At 45.8% G+C, this 26,608-nt stretch overlaps 1 protein-coding gene across 2 annotated transcripts in view; it reads left to right on the top strand.

The window, feature by feature from the left end:
• nlgn2b (neuroligin 2b) overlaps positions 1-26,608 on the top strand; it is a 51,886-nt gene that overhangs the window by 6,788 nt on the left and 18,490 nt on the right. For both annotated transcript variants that reach the window (XM_086160256.1, XM_086160255.1), the window contains exons 2-3: positions 9,891-10,591; positions 18,925-18,978. In XM_086160256.1, the coding sequence (XP_086016382.1) occupies positions 10,132-10,591; positions 18,925-18,978 (514 nt within the window). In that variant the 5' untranslated portion in view covers positions 9,891-10,131. The remainder of the gene's footprint in view (positions 1-9,890; positions 10,592-18,924; positions 18,979-26,608) is intronic.

Raw genomic sequence — 26,608 nt, 5'->3', positions numbered from 1 at the left:
TCCAGATTAGAATGTCCTCGTCTCCCTAATTACTAATTTTCTGTATGATTGCATCCAGTTAAACATCTCTAATTACCTTTTTTTTTCTTCTTTTCTTTTTTTTTCGGTATCAGAGCGTCCAGTGATCGTAAGGAACGACTCTCGGAGCCGGACAAAATGAATCCATTATTTTTCCGCAGGGACGACCGAACGTTGTCCGGTTTATTTTCAGAAGAACAGCATTGAACGCACAGTGTTGGTTCTCAAAACATTTCAATTATTAATCCGTTTCGGATGCTCGGGCCGGACCAAAGTGCACCGCCGCGGAGGGGGGGGTTAAAAAGCACAAACCAAGTGGAAAAAAAACAAACAAAACGGGAGTTTAAAGGAGGACGTGACAGTGTGACCGCTCCACCCTCCTTTCTGTTGCCTCCAGCTGAACTCCTACTTTATTCGGCGCCTGTTTTAAAAGTTGTCCTCATGAGGAAATTATTTTGGGGCGACGCGTACACAATCATGCCATTTTGTTTTTTGTTGGGTTTTTTTTTTTTTGTTTGTTTGTTTTTTCCCCTGCAAAAATCAGGCTTTTAGGACAAAAATTTAGCTCCTCGATCGCCACCCGTCCCGTGAGGCGGACTATTCGCGGGATAACGTTCTTAATTTTTGATTACTTCGCATTCGTTCGAGTTTCAGGACTGCGAAAAAAAAAAAAAGATCGGCGTTAATAAAAATTAATTGGAAATTTACTGACGCGTTTTGAATTCCCCAGCAGCGAGCTAACAGTGTGTGGATGATGGAGACGATCCGGCTGAAAAAACACCGGGAATAAACATGTTGTCGTCAATCGCCAAGACACGTGAATCGACGAGTCGGGGCAGACGGTGTAGGCCGAGACCAGGTTGCTCATCAAGCTAATATTTGCAGCAAGTTAAAAAAAAAAAAGCACTCAGGTTAAGGTTGCAGCTTGGTTACTATGGGGACAATAGATAAATAAATTGGGGAGGAAGTTGGAGAGGACCTTCACCCTCCTCCGGGGTTGGGATGTGACGGGATTATTATTGTTATCATTTCGTGGGGCTGCAGTAAGGGATTGTGGGACAGGAGAATCTAATCCAGACTACAGCTGTGCTTCCAAACCACTCAACACACACACACACACACACATACACACACACACACATGCGCACAGACTTACCGCACAACTGTCAACCCCCCCCTGTGCATTTTCCAGCCCGCGTTTCTCTGCGGGACGTTACGTAACGGCGAAGCAGGTGTCGGCCCGTGAGGAGGTTAGCTCGCATTTTTACCGAAGCTAAGGAAGCGGGTTATTCCCTTATGTCATCCCTTGATTCGTTTGCACAAATCGGCCACAAATAGGCTCGTCGGGTCAATTTATTCGTGACTGAGTTCAGGGGATTCCACCCAAATATTTGACGTATTGTTTTTTTTTTTTCCCCATGTGATTGTTACATATTAACGGGATTATTTATTATTTATTTTAAATCACAATTGAATTTATGGCCTGTGTGTGTGTGTGTGTGTGTGTGTGCGTGTCAGATGGTCCATAATAACCCAGTGGTCCCAGTGGTGGAAATATATATTGATTAGGACATTTTTGGTCAACGTGTAATGATTTAAATGAAACTCTGGATTGTACCAACTCGGGGGGGGGGGGGGGGGGGGTGCCTTTGGTTGTGATATTAATAATGAATAGACACTGTTAATGATCATGTAGATATTTAAATGACAGAAAGCAGGTGTGTGTGTGTGTGTGTGTGTGTGTCCATAAGTCAATCAGCTGTGGAGATGAATCTGGGGTCCTCCTGCTCCACCTCTTAGATGTAATTGGAAAAACAAAAAAATTCTTCTGGTAGGCAGATCTTAATAAACATGTTTGTTTTTTTTTTTTTTTTTTTTTTTTTTTTTTTTTTATGTATTTTGATTATTTATTTATTTTTTTTTTACTGCTGCACAGTTTCCTGCCGAGGAAAAGATGCAAGAAAGAATTCTCCTTGATCTCCAGTTGGATTTCTCAGAGGGGATTGAATGTTTCTCAGTTCCCCCGCTAACTTCTTGCTGGATTTTTTTTTTTTTTATCTTATTTTTTTTTATTTTTGAATTTTTTTCTTTCGCGTTCTCAAATTCGCAACAACAATGCACCGAGGCTAGAGCAGCCATGTTGGAGACACTAAGGAGAAGGCAGGAGATACAGATGTGAAGCAAGGAGTCCTTCAGAGGGGCAGCGCATGTTAGATGTTCTGGAGATAAAGTCTGATGTTTGGGAGATGGACAGAGGAGGGATGGTGAGGATCTGGATAGAAGGAAGCTGAGTTCTGGAGGAAGACCAGAGAACAGGTGTGGTGGCCCAGGAGGGGAGCAGGACTTTTGAACGTTGCTGAGGGTGTCTGTCACGGGCACTGCTTGCATCTGCATCCAAACCCAGGTTTCCTCAAGAGATGCTCCACGAACATCTCCCCCCTCTTTCCACCCCCTCGGCTCCAGCACCGGTTCTGCTACATGGTGGAGCAGGTTCTCCCCCTCTCTCTCTTCCAGAATTATCCCGAGAGCTCGGGGGGGCAGCAGCTGTCGGGAGGCTTCCCTTTACTGCCGACACACACACACACACACACACACATATGCACACAACCCCCCGGCGTTCCACCTCCATCATCGCTAATTAATCCGTCGGCAGACTGAACACACATCTAGCCAAAACACGCTAACGCAGCTCGCCGAAAAAACCCACGAGGGTTGGCAGGACGGGTTAAACCAATAATCCATCAGCGTCAGGGGTTTCCCCTGATTTTGAATATTCCAACCGGTCGATAGCCGCCATGTTGGCACGCGAAGGGGGGGTTCTTGTTTGACGCCATGTTTGTCAGGCTGCAGTTAGCAACGTTAGCGACGTTAGCATGGTTCTCCACAAAGTATTCATGGTTTGAGAGTGTTCCTCTCAGAGGGTCACCTAGGAGGTCAGGATGTCTCTGGGGTTCGGCAATGTTTGACTCCAGCAGCAGATATCTCACACACACTCACACACACACACACACACACACACGAATGTGGGATGTGAAACAAACGGCGGCGGTAACGTGCTCATCTTCGGCTCACTGACAGAGCAGTGTGATCATACATCCTCTCAGGGGGTGTGTGTGTGTGTGTGTGTGTGTGTTTTCCCCACGGCGGTAGTGGGTCAAAGGGGCAGGCCGTGTGTGTGTGTGTGTGTGTGTGTGTGTGTGTGTGTGTGTGTGTGTGTGTGTGTGTATGAAGTGATAGGTGATTGTTGTGGCTGTTTGAGGTTGAAGGTGCAAATGGCTGACTGTGTTTTGGGTGTTTCCACAAGCTCCTGGGGGGAAACGTGTGTGTGTGCGTGTGTGTGTGTGTGTGTGAACTGACCAACAACAGCTACGCTAGTTTGTTACCAGATGGGATGTTGGAGGTAATTTGATCCTGGAGGAGTTTTTGGTTTTTTTTTTTCTTGCAACAGGTGTTTTCCTGGCGGATCGTTCCACATGGCGTATTTTGATCGCCAACACTGCTCTAGATCTGGAGTTCGGCCGTGAGTTGTGATTGGTCAGTCGTGCGCCTCCTCGACCACGTGACCAGTCGGAAACTCCTATGAGACCGAAAACAAGAGGATTGTTATAAGTAATTTTCCATTTCAGGTGGAGTGAACACTGCCAGCCTATCAATGGTACAACCTTCTGCTCACCCGCAGCCTCCAGCTGACAGGAAGTAGCTTTGTCTCGCCCTTTTTTTTTAACTTTCTTCTTTTAAGAGGTGCTGATTTATTCATGGACTAGAAACTTTTATGCCCTTGTTTTTAATTTTATTTTTAAAATTCTGACATCACACGGCGCATTTAGAAACCGCCGGCTCTTTTTTTTATTTTTATTTTTTATCTCTTTCCACCCCACTGCCGCTTCGCCGTCTAATATGAAAACTTGATGAGCCGTTCCGGCGTCGGCCATCTTTTGTCCGGCTCCGGGGACGACCTGCACAGGGACCCCCGAGAGGGAGGCCGAAGCTAACGAACTTGAAATGCTAATTGTTTTTTTTGTTTTTTTTTTGTCACCGCCACGGAAAAACGGCGCAGACAGAAAATAGATGCCGCATCAGGACGAGCGGCAGCACCTGCTCTCCTTTATGAATCCATTTATTTGCTTAAATTATTAACAGACCGGGGTAGCGCACAAGTCAGAGCGTCCGCCTCGCAGCCAGAAGGTCCCTGGTTGGAGTTTTCCAACCATAACCCCCCCCAACTACCTCTGAGCACCAAGAAAGTACAACTTTACAGGACTGAATATTTATGTACTTTTGGAATCAACAAAAAGAAAAGAAAAACTCAAACTTGTAATTACAGGGCTTGATGTGATTATTGGCACCAGCGAACACTAGTGGCTAATTATCCGTGTCAACAATATCAAATTACTGCGACTGACTGTAATGAGTTTTTTTTTGGGGGGGGGTTGATTCAAACAGTTCTGCAGGCAAATCACGCTACATGAGTCAAAACTTTTTTTTCTTGAATTATCTTTTTTTTTTTTTTTTTTTTTTTTTTTTAAATGAACATAAGAACTTTGTGTAAAGAAAAACACTGACGTACCGTGCGAACTTCATACTCTATTATCCATAATGCAGTACATCATATGGTGCACATTATCTGTATATTTAACTTCTGGAAACTTGAGGTTCATCAGGTTCATTCATTCATCTGAAACGCTTATCCTGCAGTCAGGGTTGCTGCAGCCTATCCCAGCTATGATTGGACGAGAGGCGGGGTTCATTCTGGGCCAATCGGAGGGCCACTTACAGAGACTGAGACATGGATTGTAGAGACATACATGTTTTACAGCCAGTTGTGTCGAGACATACAACTATTCACCCTCTCATCAGGGGAGAATCTGGAAGTAAGCCCGCAGAAGTAAGGCAGTTGGGTTGAAGTTTTGGTGCCAGATGTTGCTAGCTTGTTGGCGACAGGAAACCACCATTGGTGGTTGGCTAGCCTTCTATTCAGCTGTGTTTCCCCTTCCTGCTTGGACCGTACCGTTAAAAAGGCGGAGTCCTCAACCCCCTCCTCACCTGACGGTTTGTTCCACTGCTTCGAGTACAACCAACAGAAACGGTGCTCCTGTGGCCCCGGACGCCTCGAATTATCCCATTTTACGCGAAGGGACCGACGGCCGGTGTCGTCGAGGCTCACGGTTGGCTGACATGAACAGATGTTGGAGGAGCCGAGGCTACGTGCGACATCTGACGCCTCGTTGGATTCCGCGGGCGTGTTCATCATCCACGGCAAAGGCAGCAAGGCGAGTGAGAGCAGCTCGCCTCCATCCCCCCCTCCATGCATAATGCTTTTGTGGTCCATATGGAACTCCAAGAGCCGGCACTGCCACGGAGATGGTTGGTTTTTAAAAATTCTTCAGTGTGCGATGAGGTCCGACACGACTCCCCGCTTCCTCTGGAGAATCTCGTACCCCTTGGTTTCTCCCTACATTGCGGCTGGATTCGGTCCTTGCTGAGGGGCTGAAGGAGCACCTGTACACCTGTGGATTGACCCAGGTTCTCCTTCTGACAAGGTGTAGAAGGTATCTAGAAGGTTCAAAACCCCCCCTTCTCACTGGAGGAACCTGAACAGGTTCAGGAACGAGGCCATTTCTTGGTGTGTTTAGAGGAACTAGGACCTCAGGTCCTACTCCAAGGCAGGGTCTTCTTACGGGTCCAGCTTGCTGTGCTTGGTGATTGTTAGCTCTCATCAGCCACGTCCATTTCCAGATACTTCTTGTGGACTGAGAAGTGCTATTTTTGATATCTAACTTGGGCATTGGTCAGATGTTTTCTTGGGTCATAATGGACAGAAGCGTCGGAGAGGTCCAAGCTCTTCACCTCAGAGGGTTTTCCAGGCCTCACAGAGGAACATTCGGCACCAGAAAAAGTGCAGAGTTAGCATAACGACTAATGGGATTCTTCACTGAATCAGAGCAGGGAGAAGATGAAAACATTTCAACCCATTAGATACCTCCATGTTGTCCATGTCATCTTCTTCTTCTTCTTCGGTGGTTTGCTTTAAGGTGTGGAGCCTAAGGTGTGTGTCAGGCTACTTCCTGGAACCAAAGTCCAACTTGATAGTTCTTAGAACTCCTCCGTCTTGAAGCGGCTAATGTCGTACGTCATCAATCAATTGAGCTGCAAATCGTTTCCTCCCACCCAAAAAGAAAATTTCATCTGCATCTGTTTGTCCAAGAAGATAAAGCCCCTCCTTCCCCGCCCCGGTCTTTTTATTGCTGCAAAATGCGACGGGAGGCAAGACAGACGGACGAACGCCGTCGTAAAAAACTGTCATAAACCTGACGAGAACCCAAAAGTTAAGTCGGTATTCGCAATTTATGTACGTGTAATAAAAGATCGATACTTGGCGTCAGCATACAGATGCAATATCGCCATGTAAAATACTGCAATACTACACCGTATCGACCCCCACCCTTGTACTTATTATATGTGGAACTCCCTTTCCGAGTTTTGCTGCAGTGACTTCCTTGATACTTCACGTTGCTGCGAGGTTGCCAGGTAACCAAATAATTATTACCGCAGGAAATCACAGCCCCCGGCCCTGAAAATAAATATCTATTTGATTATTTTGCGAGACGGCGGAGTCAGGAACGGGCGAAGGAATGGCTACAAGGGGAGAAAAAAGAAGAAAGAATCGAGAAAACAAGTGTTCAGGCAGAGGTGATGCGGTTCGGTCGGGAGGGAAACGAACAAAGTTGAGGAATATGGGTTTTACCCACAGGGAAGGGCAGCAACTTTAGCTAATTTAGGAATGAAGGATCTAGGAAAGGGGAACTGACGGGGTTCTTTAATGCTTGAAAGAGGTTGGCAGAGAAAGTGAGGGGTACTGGGTTGGATGGTAAGATGGTTCAACCAGAGACCCCTTCCTGGTTTATAAAACAACAGCTTCGGTCCACTTCCAGGTCCAAGACAAGGCTGAAGGAAGCTAGTCCCGCCTCCATCTGCCCAGGTCTGGACCCATCACTTCTGAATCGTGAACTTTACATTTTGGGTCCATTTCAATTCCTTTTTTTCCCTTGCCGTCCTGTAGTGCCAGGATGCTAATAGCTGTCATGCTAACTTTTAGCCCTCCTGGAAGTACCTGTGGTTACGTCGGCTGGCGAGAAACGTTGAAAAGATACCCTTTCGTCCAAGCTCTTCGTCGCTCAAGTGACTTCGTGAGCGTTTGTTTTTTTTTTTCTGCGTCCCTTCCAGCAAGCTTGTTCCCGTTTGTCCTCGCCAAACATCACGCAACACCTCGCGCCGTCTCTCCCCATCTGTTTCACCGAGCGTAGCAGCGGGCGGAAGGCTGAAGAGGTGTCGGAGCGATGGTTAGCGCCACGTAGGAAGCCTTTATCACGCCTAAACGGCGAGATAAGCAGATTAGGGCCCGAGCTGGAGGTTGAAGTCCATTAGAGAGTTTAATGTTCTGGAGATAAAAGTCAGAGTGAGATGGTTTGGATGTGGACAGAGGAGGGATGGTGAAGGATGCTGATCTTGGAGCATGTCCAGAGGAAGACCAGAGAGGAGGTTTATGGATGGAAGGAGAGGATGAGTAGTTGGAGATGTGTCAGCAGGGAGTTAGATGGAGACAGATGGCCCAAAGGGCAAGAAGAATCTTGAAATCACAACATCGCAACTTCTTGATTCATACATTCCGCCAGGCTTTTAGGTCATTCGAAAAAAAAAAAAGGATCTACTTTGTAGGACTTCTGAAAGTTCTTGAACATTGGAGGTGTTGTGTCAGAGCGTCTGGCTTCACCCCGAGGACTCTGTTGCTGTAATCGCTTAGCAACGTCTGACAGGAAGTCAGATGATTGGCTATCTGTCTCGGTTATCTATGTCCAATGTGGTCCATCCGTGGACGTTAGGTTAGAGATCCATGCAGCTCACCCATGATTGTCCATCAGGCCAAAGGGGCAGTTTTTATTGAGAGCTCCTGTTGCCTGGAGTTCAGCTTGACCCTGTTTTCATGCCTCCTCCCAGGAATGGGGTGTAATTCTGCATGAAAGAGGTCCACCGGCCATAAATCCTCACAAAGAAGTGTAAAATCTGATGTAATGGCTCGGAATGGCCGTAATTTATGGACTTAATGCTCCGCCGTTTGTCAACGCAGAGGACAAAAGTTGCAGCGCTGATGGAAAATTATAGGATGGTAAAAAGCCTTTTAGGCAAACAAATCGCCCTTTTTTAAAAAAAAGAAAATAAAAATCTCGCACCAAGGACACGATGTTCACCACCGTGCTCCCTTGTCGCCGGTAAAGTATTAGCCGCCAGTAGGTAGCTGCATGCTAATTAGCCATTTAGCTGCTCAAATTAAACATTAAAATGGTTAGCTGCTTGGGGAACGTTCCAGCTTCGTGTTGCTTTTCAGGGAATACATGACGTACGTATCTAAGGTTAGCCTTGCTGCTAGTGGTAGCTCTGCATGTAAAAAAGTGTATCGGTGATGTCATTGCCCGCGAGCGTACAAACTTGCTCACTAGTTTAGCCACTGGTGTATTTTCCAACTGCCTGTCAAACTCTGTTCCTATTGAATCGCCTGAAAATCCCTGTCGCCGCAAAAAGAGAGGGAGGAGCTTGACTCTTGAACTCATCTTGACTCATTAAGAAGATCATCCCCGTTGCAGTTGTGGTTCTGCGGCGGATTATCTCACCGGTCCGAGGGGGAGGGTGCGTCTATATAACATACCAATTAATACAACCAGTAGCTCCTCTGGCTAATTTCTAATAATGTATATATATATATATATATATATTTGTGTTTCTGGCAGCACAGCGGTGAAATGAGCGCGCTCCATCATCCGAGGTTCAATGCCATTATCCTTCCTTTTAACCCCCCGATCCGGGATCATGCCGCCGAAACCCAGGCTCTTGTGTCAGATATCCAGACCGTCTTTGACTTTTTTTGGGTTCTTTATGGAAGCGTGATGCGTCATAATCTTAAAAAAGTAAATAGTTTTCGTTTCAAGTGAAATTCAGGAAATGAATTCTTATGGATGTATTATTTTGGCTATTAGCATGTCGCTGTTAGCGCTACTTTTATGAATGGTAACCGATCATGTTGGGTTTCTGAAGATGCCTACAAAGAGTGCGGTCCGGATGTTTTGCACATGGAAAGTGTTATTGTTGTATTAAATTATTCAGTCATTATACGTGTGAAATATATATTAAAAAAAAAATCGCTTAAAAGCAACATCCCCTGCGGAAGTGACTGATGGTTGAAAGAACAAAGATGAAGTTGTGTCTTTGAATAGCCTGCTGATAAGGTCACTTCGGTCTTCTCATGAAAGTGCATGAACTCACCTCCACCCAAAAAATAATTCTCAAATCGTCTTTTATTTTTCTTCTGCAAATCCACATAATCATTGTTTTCTAACCAATGAAAGAAGGCGAAGACAAAAAATGTGACCACATTTAGACATAGGTGCAAGAAATCAGCCCAAAAAAGAGGAATCAACCCCCAAAAAGGAAACAAACCCCCAAAAGAGATAAGATAGACTTTATTGATCGCCACAGGGGAAATTCCTTTGTCACAGCAGTGTAACACTTATAATGTCAAAAAAATAAAAAAGTAAATTAAATATGAATATAAATATCATTAGAGAGACAGAAGTTAGCGAGACATCCACGAATAAATAGACAGTAGCAACATCAACAATAGGGATGATAATGAACAACAAAAAGGACAAGTAAGGCACAAAAATAAACAACCAGAACTAAACGACAATATAAATAGATCGACAATAGCAATGACCAGAACTAAATAAATAGACAAAAATAGGTAGGATATGTGCAGGACTCTCTTGCCGATTCATTCGACTTTTTTCGATATTTATGCTATTGGTGTCTGTGTCTTCCAGGCTTCTGATTGGCTGCCCGGCTGTACCTTCGGACCCGCCCCAGAGTTCCGGACAGGAAGCCCGGCTCAGACGGCGGCGTCTGCCTGAGAATGCTACCGTCGCCCCGTCGTGTCAGACCTGGAAAAGCCACCTGCCCCCTTGTCCAGCGCCCTGGTTGTTCGCCCCCCTGTGGCCCCATGAGTCTGTGATCCCGCCCCCTCCTCGTCCACGCCGAGTGAACGGAGAGCCTTTGCTTTCGGACATGTTGTTTTTTCCTCTCAGCACGGCCTGCCGCCACGGCGTCGGTGGGAATCGCCGCTTGGCTTGGCTCCTGGGGCTAGCGCTGCAACTTTCCCTGTCCTCCTGCCAGCGGGTGGACCTGAAACACCCCATTGTGTCCACAGGCTACGGAAAGGTCCGTGGTATCAGGAAGGAGCTCCAAAACGAGATCCTGGGCCCGGTGGAGCAGTACCTGGGCGTGCCGTACGCCACGGCGCCGGTGGGCGAGCGCCGCTTCCAGCCGCCCGAAGCCCCGGGCTCCTGGCAGGAAATCCGCAACGCAACGGCGTTTGCGCCCGTGTGCCCGCAGAACGTGCACGGCGTCCTGCCAGAGATCATGCTGCCGGTGTGGTTCACCGACAACCTGGACGCAGCGGCCACCTTCGTCCAGAACCAGAGCGAGGACTGTCTCTACCTGAACATCTATGTGCCCACCGAGGACGGTGAGTCTCACGCACCGATGGCGGCAGGTTAGCAAGCGGAATCTGTTTTCTTTCTTATCCAATCAGACAGTGTTGTGTTGTAGCAGTCCCACCCGCATGGCTGCATGTTGCATTAATCCAGCATAATGGTGAAAGATTGCTAGCTTGCGCTGTGGGGTCAGAGGTCGGTCGGTGGAGTCATCGAAGACTCTAAAGTGCCCGTAGGTGTGAACCCAGCCAGCAAATGGTTGGACGTCTCTACATGTGACACGTCCAGGTGAAACCCCGCCTCCTGGCCCGGGGTCAGCGGCCATTGGCTACATGCTCTTGTTCATTCTAAAGATGCTAAGAGCTCCTCCGCCTCTGGTACGTTTGAAAATGGAGGTCTGACTTGTCCCAAAACCAGTGATTTAGCCCGTTAGCTTAGCGTAGCATCACATCGCACAGCAATGACAGCGAGAGCCTCCCTCGGGTCTAGCATTGTATCCTATCGGCTCGTAATTCCATTTAAAAGAGGTGAATAAAATCAACCTTTTTTAAATTTTTTTATTTGTACCCTGATGTCCTCCACTTAAAATGGCAGCCTGGGTGTCGCTACGACGAACCATGGCTCCGAGGCGTTTCCACTAATTAATGTCAGTCCCGGGGAAATGACAGCCCAAAATGAATGTGCTCGTCGCCCCAGTCGCTGCCTGACAGCCAGGGTCAGTTCTCGACCCGCGAGTGTCCTTGCCGCCGGGAGACGGCTCCCGCCGCTGTACCGCCCGCTTCCTTTTGTTCTGGACCCTCAAAAGAGGAATTTAGGGTTAGCGTTAGGTCTGTCAGAAGACAACATTTCACCCGACAATGATCATTATTTGAACATTCTAGAAGGAAAAAAAACTACTTCAACTACTATAAAACTACTATAAAGTAAATGTACTATAATCTATCAGTGCTCTTGCTTTTTCTTGGGTGTTCAGAAACAATCCCAGCTGACATTGGAGGCGGGACTTAACCTGGTCCTGTCAGAATCTAGATCCGCCGGGTTTGTGTCTGTGACGAAGAACAGGATGAAGCAGATGCCGGCTGTGAGACTGGAGTGATGTATCACTCTGCAGATATCATCGTCTGATGCGGGCCCAGAGCATACGTCTCCCAGATGTTGGAGCGCTGTATGTGCTGGCTGATAGGACGAATTTTTTTTTTTTTTCTTGTTAGAGGATTAAGATAGAAATTACGATCGATCCTGTCAGGTTCTCTCCATGTTCTTCCCACCTGCAGGCTCTCCATTTCCCTCCCAGGGTCCAAAAAACAACCAGCAGTTTAATTGAAGACTCATTGTCAGCTGGTGCAAATGAAGGAGTGAAGGGTTCGATGTGTGGGTTGATCGGACATTCAATCAGAAGGTTGGCGGTTCCAATCCCGGCACCTGTTCTTGATCAAGACACAAAACCCCCTTAGTTGCTCCCAATGGCCTGGCTCGGTATGTTAATGGGTGAACGTGATCTAGTATAAAGTGCTTTTGAAAGAAGCATACAAGTCGAGACCCTTGACAGCTGACCTGTGGGGTTTAAGCCCCGCCCCCTTTCAACCCAGAATCAAAATTAAGATCACTCCCGATAAACATGGAGCCGGTCCAGATCTGGATCTGTTGCACATATGAGCCTCGGGTACGTTTCGATTGAATAGAAATTAAGATCAAACCTACCTCTACCTCCCAGCTCCCTCGAAACGTGAAGCGCCTGCATTGATACTTTTCCCTCACTTTTAACGAGGTCAAAATGAAAAAAAAAAAAACAAGGTAATTAGAGGATTCTAATATTAGCGTAGCGTGGCAGTGCTAGGTGAGGGGGAAGCACAATAAATCACCAAACGCAACCTTGTTGGGGCCTCTGGGGGGGAAATTAGCCCAAAACAGAATGTAAAATCTGAAAATGAAAAAAAAAAAAAAAAAAGAAGAAAAAAGAGAACAGGTTGCTGTCGGTCGTCTCCCGATGTTAACGCCGTGCGGTGCGCCGCAAACGGGCAGGTGGGGGAGCACCAACAAAGCGGAGCTCTCCATGCTAAACGTACAATATGCTAAGTATGCTAATTGGCAGAGCAGGTCCAAAAATAATGGGCTCGTCCGAGGGTTAGTGAGCCTCCGATGACCATCTCATACTCCAGTCTACTCTTTTCTGTACTGTTCCCTCCTCCTCTTTTCTCTTGTTTCGGGTTCAACCTTCTCATCAAGCTCACTTCTAGCCAAGTCCTTGTGCGAGGACATTCAACCTTCATCTGTCTTTTGATTGGGTCCGAAAAGTTGAATTTTCCATACGTGACGCGTCCGTCTCTTAGTCCGCATACCCAAACTTGAGAGCAGATGGGTTCAATCATTTTTGTATAAAAAAAATGTAAATCATCTGTAGATTTCAAAAAGATTTAAAAATTGATTCACAAATTACTTCAAATACCTCGCCATGTCACCACAGCCCGCCGTCCCTGCACGAACAGCGTTGTGCAGACCATGACCCCGTGACCTTAGGCAGTCATGGAGTTCTGCTCATCAAAGTTTGTAAACAAGATACGTTGCTATGACGCTAGACCTGCTGTCCCCGCAGGAGATCATTTAAGTATAAAATCCACTTCAGCTTTATTGACGCTGCTGGGTTTTTATACCTATTTGTGCACAGATAGCTCAGAGACATCATTGCTGCAATGCAAAGAATGGCATGTCGCTAACGCTAGCCACTGCTAAACAGCAGCTAGCATTGGGACCAGGAAGTGGTCGGGTGACAACAAGTGTATCTCTGCTAAATACCCAATGACAGCAAATGCCCGATTCATTTTTTGTTCTTTAGCTTGAGCAGAGCTGCGATTAGCCTTAGTTGCGCTGCCGAAATCCCACGCTTGACAAACAGTCAAGGAAAAAAGTGTTCGCCGCTGGTCCCGGGAGAGACGATGGACAAATGTGGTGTCTTTCCACTTGTCAAGATCCGTCACCGGACTGCCTTGGGGGGGTGCGGGGGGGGGTCACCGCTCACGCCGACCTGATGTCCTCCCCTGAGGACAGGTTCTTGTAGCTGTCTGGGAGAAAGACGATGAGCGTGGGGTGGAAGCATCGCTTCCCGTCGCTGTATTTTTCACTACCCACCTCCCTGCGGGTGCTAGACGCCATGACTCGCGATTATTACAGAAATGCGACGCCCGGTCGATAATAATGCGCCGTGTTTTTTTGCGGTTTTTAATGGAAGGGGCGGGGTGACACCAAATTCCGATCAAATGGAGGCGAGGATTGATTTCTACATCGTAAAGTCGGATGCACATTTTCCCCCTTTAGCAAATAAAGGCAGCTGGAGTTACAGCCGCTAATAAAGTTGGCAGCATTGGACCGCCGCGTCTGCGTTCTCAACGGGACGTGATGCCGTTGCTGTTCAACGTCCTCATAGTGGTCGAGCTGTGGTACTGCAGGTATGGCGTCAGATACCAGGCCTGAAAGTACTTCCTCTTCTAAACTCAGAAACCATTATCCCACCAGATTGAATTTGTCACATCTGATCAGCCAACAGCTAATCAGATGATAGCTAAACCAGATGCTAGGAGTTCGGGTCTCCAGTGTTTCCTGCTCTCTGGATCCCAGATCGTGTTCCGGTCGTGGCGCTTAGTGATACCACAAGACACCGGAGCCCTCATCGCTTTTATCGGGAAATACAATCAGACGTTTCTGTAACAGAAGCGAGAAGGTCCCTGGTTGGATTCCCACAGAAGGTCTTTGTGAGTGGAGTGTCCATGTTATCACCGTGTCTGTGTGGTTCCTCGGGGTTCTCCAGGTTCCTCAACACAGTCCACATACAGGAAGTTCAAGGCAGACCCTAAATAGCCCAGGGGGCAAATGTTGTATGTCTCTGTGTTTGGACTTGACTGACTAGTATGGCTGCTAATTAAGTCCATGTATGACAGTGATGCCTTAATTTGACTGTCGCTAACCGGCTAGCGGCCAGGCACGTTTGAATCCCTGCCATACTTGGCCGGGTTTTGTACTTCCCTACACCAAGATTTCACACTTGCAGTATCTGCTTCCTGCTCCAGAATCACCTCCGCGAGCTCCACTGCACTTGTACTTCCAAAACAAAAAAATAGCCCCTCCTGTGAATAAAAACAGTCGCTCTTCACGGTTGAAGTTCCGCCGGCCTGCGTTTCTTCACCTCAACCAGAGGCCCTGAGATCCTTCATTTTTATTACCACTGGAGCAGCCATTTACTGTGTCTGCTCTTTATTAAAAACCATATTTCAGGAGGCGCGGCGGTGGTGGAGGCGTAGATGGTGCTGGAGGATGAGAAGGAAGGCGGCGGTGGCGAGGTGTGTGTGTATGTGTGTGTGTGTGTGTGTGTGTGTGGAGTGGGGGGGTTGCATGTCTGACACCTCGTCAAGCGGGCGGGCGGCGGCGGACATGACATACTGCAGCTCCGTCCCGTTTACCGCGGCGGGGAAATGGAGAGGGACGGCAGGCAGCTTGCTCGCCGGCCGCCGGCCCGCTGGAGCGAGCCCAGGGACGGAACCGCGTTAGGTGGAACAGCGCTGGGACCGCCCCCAATCCTCCAAGCGCTGGCCAATTACATCACGGCGTGCATGGCGTCCTTTGCTGACGGACACTTCATGCTGCGTGGCGTTCCGAAAACCTGCACATCGCTCCCTCTGATATCCCCTTGAGCATCTATTGCGTACAATACTTCAATATGGCTGACTTTCCCGGGATAGGTTTTGCGTTACCGTGGCAACAAAAATAACCGAAAAAAGAAAAAAAAAGTCCATAGGGATGAACGGGGAGCGGATCTCGGTGGCTACAGCTCCGCATACCCGAATCCAATCCCCAGTGACTTTTAGTCACATTTCGGGTAACCATGGCAACAAACATCGTCAGGAGACACGTCGCCCCCTTCCCCCCCCCCCGAGAGCGAGGGATCAAAACCCGTGCGTTCTACTTCTGGGCGGAGGTGAACGGAAAACCTGCCTGGGTTCTCCGAACGTTCTTCGCCGTCCTCCAAAAGTCCAGAAACATTCGTGGGTGCAAATGATGTTTGGATGTTGCTGTGTGTGACCTTGTGATTGACAGGTGGAACCCCCCCCGCCCCCCCAAAATGCGATTAGAAACTCGAATGAATGAATGAAGAAGCGTGAGATCCCTGTGAGCCTCCATGACGAGAACCAATCAGATGCCGTTCTGTCTTGTAACAACCGACCAACTTGCCTGGAAACGGAAATTGAGTCTTACTTAGGGTTCACTTTTTTGGGGCCTCATTAATCCGGGTTTTTTTTTTTTAATTCTATTGGAAAACTCGACTTTTCTGGTCGTCGATTCCAGGAAAATGCCGTCTGCGGTTTCAAAAAAGAGACGATTGGAAATCGTCCAAGAGCTTAATGCAGGGGTGTCCAAACTTTTTGCAAAGATTCAGCCTGATATTATTTGAACCATTAACATTAAATGCAAATGAACTATTTCATGACATTTTTTATTGCAAATGGCATACTTTTCATGCCTTGACACAACACAAATGAGGGAAAAATCTGTCTTGAAAAAGATTATATATATCTAGGTTCATTTGAAACACTATGAAATGCTCAGTATGAACTTCAAAACATGTGAAGAGGAAAATAACACTAGTAGTGATTTTATTCAAAAGTACAAAACATTGAGGGCCAGATGAATCCTTGCATGACTCCTTTTCAAAAAGGAGAAATGCAGTGTCTGTCATCATTTTGATTTTAGACTCAGATCAAAAATTCAAAATAGAAAAACAGACCGCTGGACCGAGTTAGATTTTATTGATTTTATGACAGAGGCTGCGGGCGAGTTTAAATTTGAACATGGGCTGCATTTGGCCCACGGGCCGGACTTTAGACAAGCCATGCTTAAAGGGTCTTATCCACAAAAATGTGACATAAAATGAAATAGTATGAAAATACAAAAAAGAAATATTCTAAAAGATGAAGTAAGATTTATGACGTTCAGCGCTAACGAAAGACTAATTTAACGTTAATTCTAGAAGACCTTTCTGAAGACCTTTATATAGGCCGCACCTACTACTTTTTAAAAGAAATGTGCATAAGTAAGCTGCAATTGTCTAAAGGCTGAAACATGAAATATTAACCCAGTTACAGGAAAGATTTTTTTGAAAACTTTTAATTAAATAAGTGTACATAACCTCTACAACTACCAGTACATAATGCAAATGTTTTTTTTCAGAACAGATACCGAACTTATGTGCAGCAGCTCTATTTCCTTCTGCGACAGCCAGACTGATCGCTTTCAACTTGAAAGTAGCATTAAATGAATTTCTGCGCAAATTGGCCGATCTGAAGAGTTATCGTAAATGCGAATGGGTTTGCCAAAACAGTTTAATTTGTCCACTCTGACGGTGTTGGCGGAAGGAAGCTAGCTTAACTACCCGATAAAAATCCATTAATTAGCCGCATTTTTGTGAAAGCCGCAGTTTTCAAGGCATGGGAAAGAAGTAGCAGCTTATATGCCGTAATTTACGATAATTTAAATATTCCCTGAGCTTACTGCTTATCTTGTGTTGGGGACGAAGCCGATGCCAGCCGGTATTGGGTTGGGAGGCGGGGTTTAACCTGGATATGTCAGCTGTCAATCTCATGTCCATACATAGAGCCTTCTTGCTGGCCTGCGACCCCTGACCCCTTCACGCCTCCGAGCTCCAGACGGTTGTTCCGAACAATCTGATGATTTTTCTTTAGCACATTCCGACTGTTGTTCAGGGAAATCCGATCCCCGCCTCGGCCCATCTCTTTATGAGGCATTAGGAGAAATGAAATGAAAGTGGCCTCCATTAGTGGGTGGAGGTGTGGCCGTCAGAGGAGCGGCCAGTAAGTGCTGACACGGCGGCGGGCTAATGCGCCTCTTTATCCATTACCGGCCTGCCTACCTGTCTCGACCCGGCTGAGCCGCTCCCTCTGGATCGGCTGCACGTGGGGCGGCGGCGGGATACAGGAAATCCATTCGGCATCGATCTCTTATTTTTCCATTAACGGAAAAGATTAACTTCTCACATCCGGGAGGCTCCTCAGACGGCCATGTTGTTTGGAGTTGGAGCATCCGGACAGATGTGTGGAGGCCCGACGCTGGCCGTGATGCGCTCTGGCGCCGGGGCGTCCGAGTGGCCGGCGAGGAAGAGCCGCGAGTGAAATGTTTTAATGGTTGACAGGGGCGGGGAAAAAAAAAAAAAAACAAGATTGTCATTTTAATCAGAACACAATGCAAAACATGTCCGATGTCATTCATTGGTTAATTTTTTATTCACCCTGCCCTCGGGACCTCAGGGGAGGTTTACACCCCAATTGTCAAGACGGTTCATTCCGCAATGACTTGACCGCCTCCAAAAGGGCAGGAAGTAAAATGAAGACGGACTCAATATTACACGTTAGCGCTAACTCATTCCCGCTGCCCTCCTTTGCTGTTTACTAGTGAGGCTAGCTAGCTAGCGTCAGTTTGCCGGTGTGAACTGGCATTACAGCAGACCGGAGAGCGATATGCGTCCAAAATGTCGACTTGACCCATAATGCAGGCACGTCAGTTGATGAGGGAAACACCTGAAAATGTGTTCTACTTACAAATAAGGAAGTAGAACAGGAAGTAGTAGCGGTAGAGCTGTCGTGCTAGATACCTCCAACATAGTTGCTTAACCCGCTGGTTGCAAGACGGCGCAATGACTGAAGGTACGTTCCGGGAGGTGCCGTCATCAGGATGGTGCCACTTGATGCTAACGTGCTAATGGCTAATGACAGAGCAGAGAGTTGGCTTGGATCAGCCAAGGTGAAGTCTACTGGTGAGGACAGCTAGCTGGCTAGATAGCTAGCCAGGAAGAAACAATCCATGCCGGTCCGTAGGAAGCTGTATGGCGAGATCGCAATGAGGTCAATGCTGTTTGGCCCGAACAGGAAGTCCAAGGTGTTTTTTGCTGGTTTCCAGGAGCGGATGCTTTCTACTGTTAGCCCCTGGTTTCAGACGAGCTAACCCACCTGCGCGCCATCTTTATTTCTTGATGATTTCGGACGAAGACGATCCCCCCTGATGTCGCCTCCTGTTGAGAGCTGCTGTGTTACCATGGGAACCAGACAGCAGCATCCCCTCAAATCACTGGGCACCTTCCAGTCGGTCCCTATCCAAAAAAAGTATATATCGACGTATTTCTGAAAACATGCAGGCAGTGTGGGAACATCGGTTGGTCCGTTTTGGGTGACGTTGGGGGGGGGTCATTCATAATGTTATTTTCTGCTGCGTAACATTTAATATGTTCAGTGATTTCTCTATTTATTCACAAATGTAATCTTATTTTTAAATTTGTCTGTCCCCCCCCTCCTTTTCTCCATCTCAGGTCCACTCACAAAAAAGAATGATGAATCTACAATGAACCGGCCAAGGGATGAAGGTAGGTGGATTCCACGTTGTTGTTGTTGTTGTTGTTGTTGTTTTCTCCTGGACTGGACACGCTCATGTTAGATGCAGGAAGTACAGAAGTATTTTGAAAGTAGCAGGAAATTTCCTGAAGACAAGCAGGAAATCACTAAAAAATGGGCAGGAAGTTGCTGGAAGACAAACAGGAAGTCATTGGGACACAAAGAAGTAGACCTTGAAGTGAGCAGGAAGTCACTTGAAGGCAAACAAAAAGTTGCTAGAGGACAAGCAGGAAGTCACCGGAAGACGAATAGGAAGTCGTAGGAATACAAGCTGGAAGTTACCTGAAGAAAACCAGGAAGTCATTGGATAAAGAACAGGTATTCACCAGAAAAAGGCCAGGAAGTCATTCGAACATGAAGCAGGAAGTGGCTGGAAAGCAAACAGGAAGTCACTGGAGTTCAAACAGGAAGTCACTGAAAGCCGAGTGGAAAGTCACTAAAATGCAACCAGGAAGTCACTGGAAAAAGGAGCAGGAAGTGGCTGGAAAACAAACAGGAAGTCGCTAGAAAGCAAACAGGAAGTCACTGGATAAGGCACAGGAAGTGGCTGGAAAACAAACAGGAAGTCACTGGAAGTTGAGCAGGAAGTCAACGGAATGCAAACAGGAAGTCACCGGAGTTCAAACAGGAAGTCACGGAAAGACGAGCAGGAAGTTACTGAAATGCAAACAGGATGTCAGTGGGAAACAAAATGGATGTCAGTGGGAAAACAAACAAGAAGTGGGAAGCAAACAGGAAGTGAGTGGAAGAGGTCGATGCCGTTTGAGAAGCGGCGGCGAGAGAGTGGCGGCCATTTCTGACGGAGGGGAGAAAGAAAGAGCCGGAAACTTCAAACAGAAACGTTAACGAAGCTGCTCCTTCTCTCTAGTGGATCTGTGGACGCTGCATCTGCTCCCCAGCACGTGACCACACACACACACACACACACACACACACACACACACACACACACAAACTGGCAAATGCAGTTAGGCGTAGATTTGCACATGCACGGGTGTGTGTGTGTGTGTGTGTGTGTGTTTAATAGTGAACCCTCTCCTCCCTGTGTCTCTAATTGCCATGTTTTGTAAAGAGACAGATGCAGCCAATCAGACGACTAGATCTCCTCAGTGTGAGGAAGGGTGTGGTGGTGAGGAGGACCTAGAGAGGAGCAAGGTGATGGGGGAGAGGAGCCGTGGAGGTCCTTGAGGGTTTAGGACGAACAGGATGGAGGAGAAAGAGGAACTGGAGTGGGCGGTATAAGTGAGATCCTGCAGAAGAAGGGTGGAGGTGGAGGTGAAGGTGGAGAAGGAAGAGGAGATGGGAGGCTGATGCTTCAAGCAACCACCTCCATCTTTAGCATCTTCATAGCTTATAATGTTATAGTTTCAAAACGACCAAATCAGTCAATTCTGTATATAAAAATATGTATAAAATTGGAAAAATATTGTTTTTCTTAGATCTCATTTCATATTTTTTAAATTTTAATTCATTTCAAGTTTTATATTTTAAGTTTTTATTTTATTTTTGTTACGTAATCTTACTTTCATCTCCAGGACAGAACACAAAAAATACCTTCCATGTTAATATTTTTCTCATCTATATTTTTTTTTTATCAAACCCATATTTTTTTCCTCATGCCAAATGCCAACTGGTTATTTTGTAGAATTTTATCGTTTTACTTAAAAAAAATTTTTTTTGTAACTATTGTGAGCATGCACCAAATTTAATTATACTCGGTGGAACAAGTCAATATTTAATTTAATTTTATTTTTTTTGCCCCAAGGACGGATGACAGAAACCAATGTTTTTGTCATGAAAGGTCCTTGAACGCATCGTCGGCAGGCTGATCGGATTCGGCGCGCTAAAGTAATGAATAATTAAAACAAATGAACAACAATAAAAATGTAGTTTTATCTCTAAAAAGGAAAAATTATACAATTAAAACAAAACTAGAGGAGGAGGAGGAGGCGTTCATGGTGGAGATGATGATGATGAGGGTGATAAAGAACGCGATCAGATCGATGAAGATGATGATCAGGATGATTGAGATGATGGAGATACCAAGGGTGATGGAAGAACCTGATCTGGGTGAAGATGATGATGATGAAGGTGATGGAGATACTGAGGGTGAAGAAGAACGTGAGCGGGGTGATGAAGGTGATGAGAATGAGGATGATGGAGATGATTGTGTTGATGAAGACGATGGAGATACCGTTGGTGAAGAAGAACGTGAGCTGGGTTATGAAGAAGATGAGGATTATGGAGATGATGATGATGAGGGTGATGAAGAACATGATCAGATTGATGAAGATGATCAGGATGATGGAGATGATGGAGATACCAAGGGTGATTGAAGAACATGATCTGGGTGAAGATGATGATGATGATGATGATGATGAGGGTGATGGAGATACTGAGGGTGAAGAAGAACATAAGAGGGGTGATGAGAATGGGGATGATGGAGATGATGATGGAGATGATTGTGTTGATGAAGACGATGGAGATACTGTTGGTGAAGAAGAACGTGGTCTGGGTGATGAAGATGATGATGATGAGGGTGATGCAGATGATCATGTTGATGAAGATGATGGAGATACAGAGGGTGAAGGAGAACGTGATCTTGTTGTTGAAGATGATGAGGATGATGGAGAAGATGATGATGATGAGGGTGATGAAGAACATGATCAGATCGATGAAGATGATCAGGATGATTGAGATGATGGAGATACCAAAGGTGATTGAAGAACCCGATCTGGGTGAAGATGATGATAATGATGATGATGAGGGTGAAGAAGAACATGAGTGGGGTGATGAGAATGGGGATGATGGAGATGATGATTGTGTTGATGAAGACGATGGAGATACCGTTGGTGAAGAAGAACGTGAGCTGGGTGATGAAGATGATGAGGATGATGGAGATGATGATGATGATGAGGGTGATGAAGAACATGATCAGATCGATGAAGAAGATGATCAGGATGATTGAGATGATGGAGATACCAAGGGTGATTGAAAAGCATGATCTGGGTGAAGATGATGATGATGATGAGGGTGATGCAGATGATCACGTTGATGAAGATGATGGAGATACAGAGGGTGAAGGAGAACCTGATCTTGTTGATGAAGCTGACGACGATGGTAATGAAGATGATGCAGATGATGATGAGGGCGAAGCGGACGATGGAGACGCTGACGCCGACGAAGGCGATGATGACTCGCGCTGACGACCGCCGCATCGACCGGGGCGACGAAGATGACGACGAGGACGCCGCTCCTCCTCAGCCTCCCGCTAACGGCGGGATAATTGAATTTGTTGACACGTCCGCCGGGAAATCAGCCGGAGGAAGAAGAGGAAGAGGAAGAGGAGGGAAGCAGCAGCTTTACGTTTTTTTTTTTTTATTTTCCTGTCACACAAACATCAGCCGACGCCTCGCGGACGCCGCCGGACACGAGTCCTCGCCGAGTGACGCGGGCCTTGCCGTCGCCATCGCGCAAACCTGAGATTTCAGGTGGCGGCGCCCGGGCGGGCGGGCGGAGCGCGACGTGAGCGGAATCCGTTACCAAGGCAACAGGCATTTTCGGGCGAGCCGGTGCGATGGAATGGCTGGTGCAGTTCTATTAGCGAGGAAGCAGTTTCCATGGCGACTCGGCATCGCAGCTGCCTATGCAAGAGCCGTGTGTCCCCGGTGCTCGTGCCCGCGCTCGTGTGCACACACACACACACACACACACACACACACACAAACGTGTGAACGCGGTGCGGCTCCCGTGTAAGTTCATTAGCTCTCCTCCGTGACTCGTTTGTGACATCCTGCGTTTTCTCCTCCACCCGTGTGCTTTTTCGTCATGAACCCCCCCTTCCTCCTCCTCCTCCTCTGCCCTATTTTCATCCTCCCCTCAGTTCTATCCTACACCCTTTTATCTCTCCTTCTCATCCCTCCATCCCCCCATCTCTGAGTGCTTTAGCTCATCAGGGTAAACAGATGCTGTGGCTGTTATTTATGTTTCCACTCGGTCTGCCTTTCATACCAATTATCCACAGGGCCTGAGCAGACACGCAGGCTAACTGGGCCGCGCCAACCTCGGCCCCCATCCGCGCTTCAGACCGTACCACAGACGCCAGGGGGGGAGGGAGGGGGTGCGCGCGCCCCCACACACACACACACACACACACACACACACACACACACACACACACACACACACACACAGGCTGACAGAGCAAACCATAGCAACACACTGATGGGCACAAAGACACCAATAACAGAGAGGGCATCAGAACGGGCTGCACCATTCAGGAAGAAGGGGGGGGGGCTCTGGAAGGTACCATCACAGTCCAGAAGCAGGGGGTGAGAAGAGATATTTTTTTATTATATTTGTTTTTAATAGACGGCAGTAAGCAGCCGCAGGTGGACGGGTTTTCTTTTTTTTTTTTTTTTGGTTTGTTTTTGTTTGTTTTTTTAACCCAGAGGGCAGCTTCGCGTCGTCGCCGTGGGTGCAAATGGAGAAACCTGTTGCATCACGAGCCGCCCGTCCCTGAACGCATCGCAGATGTCGGGAGTCTCTCCATGGAAACAGAGCAGCTCCGTTCTCCAGTCAGACATTTCCACAATGCACTCGGACTTTTAGTGGAGCCTGGATGTTAACAACGTGCAAAGCAAATCCACACCTTATATAAATACATATATATGTGTCACAGTAGCAACACGGGGGCCAAAAAGAATATATATATATATATATATATATATATACACATGCCGGACATGGATAAAACATTTAATATATAAGGTCCACATGATGTGAATGTCATAAATACACACATATTAACCTATTAAGAATGATATCTATGATATCCATCTTATCCTGTATGAATATATATATATATATAAATACACAGAGATTGACGTAATTATGAAATATATATACAGAATGACACATGTATCTTTCTCTCTCTCTCTCTCTCTCTCTATATATATATATATATATATATATTTATATATATATATATATATGTGTGTGTGTGTATCTGTGTGTGTGTGTATATATACAGTATATATGCATACAAAATGAGATGGATGTGAAATATATCGATAGCACACGTGCCAAACTAAAGGCCCGCGGGCCAAATGTGTCCCACCACATCATTTTATGTGGCCCATGGGAACGTCGCAAAAGGGCTGATTGTCTTAAAATAAATAAGTCAAACATGTGGATTGACCATAAACTACATTTCCCACAATTCATGCCGAATTCACACCCCTTTATGCCCACGGCCGTCGGGCTGTACAACAGAGGTCTGGATGGCCTGAGGTGCATCTGTGCCGCTTCCACAATCTGTCTCATCCTTTAGTTCTGGTTGTGTATTTTTTCACCCTTTATATTGTCCATTGTTATCCCTGATGTTGCTGCTGTCTAATTTTTCATGGATGTCTTGCTATCTTCTGTCGTCTGTCTTTCTATTTAAATTGTATTTTACTTTTTAAGTTTTTGACATAACTCTTATGCCGCTGTGACAAAAGAATATCCCCTATGAGGATTAATACAGTTTATCTTATCTGATTATGTCACCTTTGAAGTGACGCCATCTCGCCATTAGATCGCAGTCTATCTATTTTGATGCCATTTTCAACAAGTGGAATTGGGAAATACAAATAATCCCTAAATGTCCAGGAAGAGAAAAGTTAATGCAGATGGAAAGCTGTTTCAAAAAAAGATGGGAAGGTGACTACATGTTTGTGCTTCAAGGAGGAAAACTAGTATGTCTTTTGTGTTATGAGGCAGTGCCGGTTGTCAAAGAGTATAATCTATGTGGGCATTTTGACACCAAACATGGAGCTAAGTATGCCAAAGTGAACCTTCCAGAAAAACAAATTGTCCAAGTATTAAAAGCCAAACTACGATGGCAGCAGAATGTGTTCACGAAAGCCGCATCCAAAAACAGTGTTGCAGTGAAAGCTAGCTTTAATGTGGCTGAAGAAAGGCCGTTACATGTGTGTTACCATTATGCTGATGTGGCTCTCGGTGAAAATGAGTTTGACACCCCCGATCTATACAGAATGACATATATTTGTATATATGTTTATACGAAATTTGATGGATTTGAAGTATTTTTCAGATTTGCAAACATGAATCCTACAGAGTAGCTTATTCACTATTTGATTGGCAGCAGATAATGGGTTATGTTTAAGATCTCATCAGTTTTCTGTGGCATACAAAGAAAAAGTTAATTATGGTCTTGTAATGTCCAATTTAGAAATTGTCTACGTTTGGATGTATAATATATAGTGTATAGCAGTCGTCCCCAAACTACGTCCCGCCTCCATATTTTGCCCGCCCCTGAACAATACCAGAGATGCATTATGATATATTTTTTGATTCTGGCCATATAATCGTGACTTGCACACGCACTGAACGTAACGTTCAAGTCCACCCTTCTGCAGTCTGCGCCTTATCCGGTCTTTTTTTCTGTGAAAAACTTGAAAAGGATTATTTGGTTATTATTTATTTCATTAATAATGTTATTATTTATTTTCTGATTTTTTTTTTTTTTTGTCCTGTCAAGATCCCAGAGAGCGTTAATTTTTTGGTTATATGTGGCTTTCTGGAAATCAATAAATGTTTACCTTTAGACACCTCTGGGATCGTCACACTTTTTGTTACAAACTGGCCCGGCACCCCATCAGAGAAGGATAAAGTTATTTGGCCCTTGCTGGAAAAAGTTTGGGGACCCCTGGTATATAGTGAAAATATATATATATACAGTATACCCTTGTTTTTCGCGGGGGTTACTTTCCAAAAAGAACCCGTGAAATCCGTGAAGTAGAAACCTTTATTTCTTTTTTTTACAATTATTATACAATTAAATACTCTATTATGCATTGCATCCTTATTAAAACTTATTGCTGCTGTTGTCCTTTTGTTTTTTTCTTCCCTCTTTATGGAACGAATGGAACATCCTTTGATTCTGTAATGCCGACCTACAGCCGCATAGCTTTTACCTTCCCTTAGCATGTCCAGAAGTTTAACTTTATCTGCGATAGATAGCATCTTATTGTAAGTCTCTATTGTAAGTCGCTTTGGATAAAAGCGTCTGCCAAATGTAATGTAATGTAATGTAATCTTCCGCTGCCTTTTGGGCCCTGTCGCAGGTGCTTTTTTCGGTCCAGAGCATTTTGTCAACATTATGGCTTTAGGAGAAACTCGAAATTGCAAGAGAATTTGCACGTACGTAATGTAAATTTGGCAAGCTGTTTTACATCCGTGTACATATTAAACCGCAACGTTATTGACGCACAGGTAGAGAAGAAGCGAGTGACTTTTTAGCCAATCAGAATGCAGAACACAATGCACGATGCAAATCCGTGAAGTAGCGAAACCGTAAAAAGTAAACCACGTTATAGAGAGGGATCACTGTACACTTCTTTTCCTTCAGAAGTCTGCCTTTTGCTAAAAAGTAGATAAATATAAAAAACCTCAATTATTTCATTATTTGTTTCATTAGTACATCTATATATATATATATTTTTTTTTTTTATTTATTTTTTTTTTTTGCACAGGTAATGTCATAGTTACTTGCCTATGTCTGCCATTGTCTGTAACACCGTTAATGATACAATTGTG

Source organism: Fistularia commersonii, chromosome 15 (genome assembly GCF_037954325.1).
Source record: "Fistularia commersonii isolate RoL2024-O1a breed Wild chromosome 15, RoL_Fcom_v1.0, whole genome shotgun sequence".
Taxonomy (NCBI): domain Eukaryota; kingdom Metazoa; phylum Chordata; class Actinopteri; order Syngnathiformes; family Fistulariidae; genus Fistularia; species Fistularia commersonii.
Note: the sequence above shows the minus strand (reverse complement) of the source record. Positions and strands in the feature narration are given on the sequence as shown.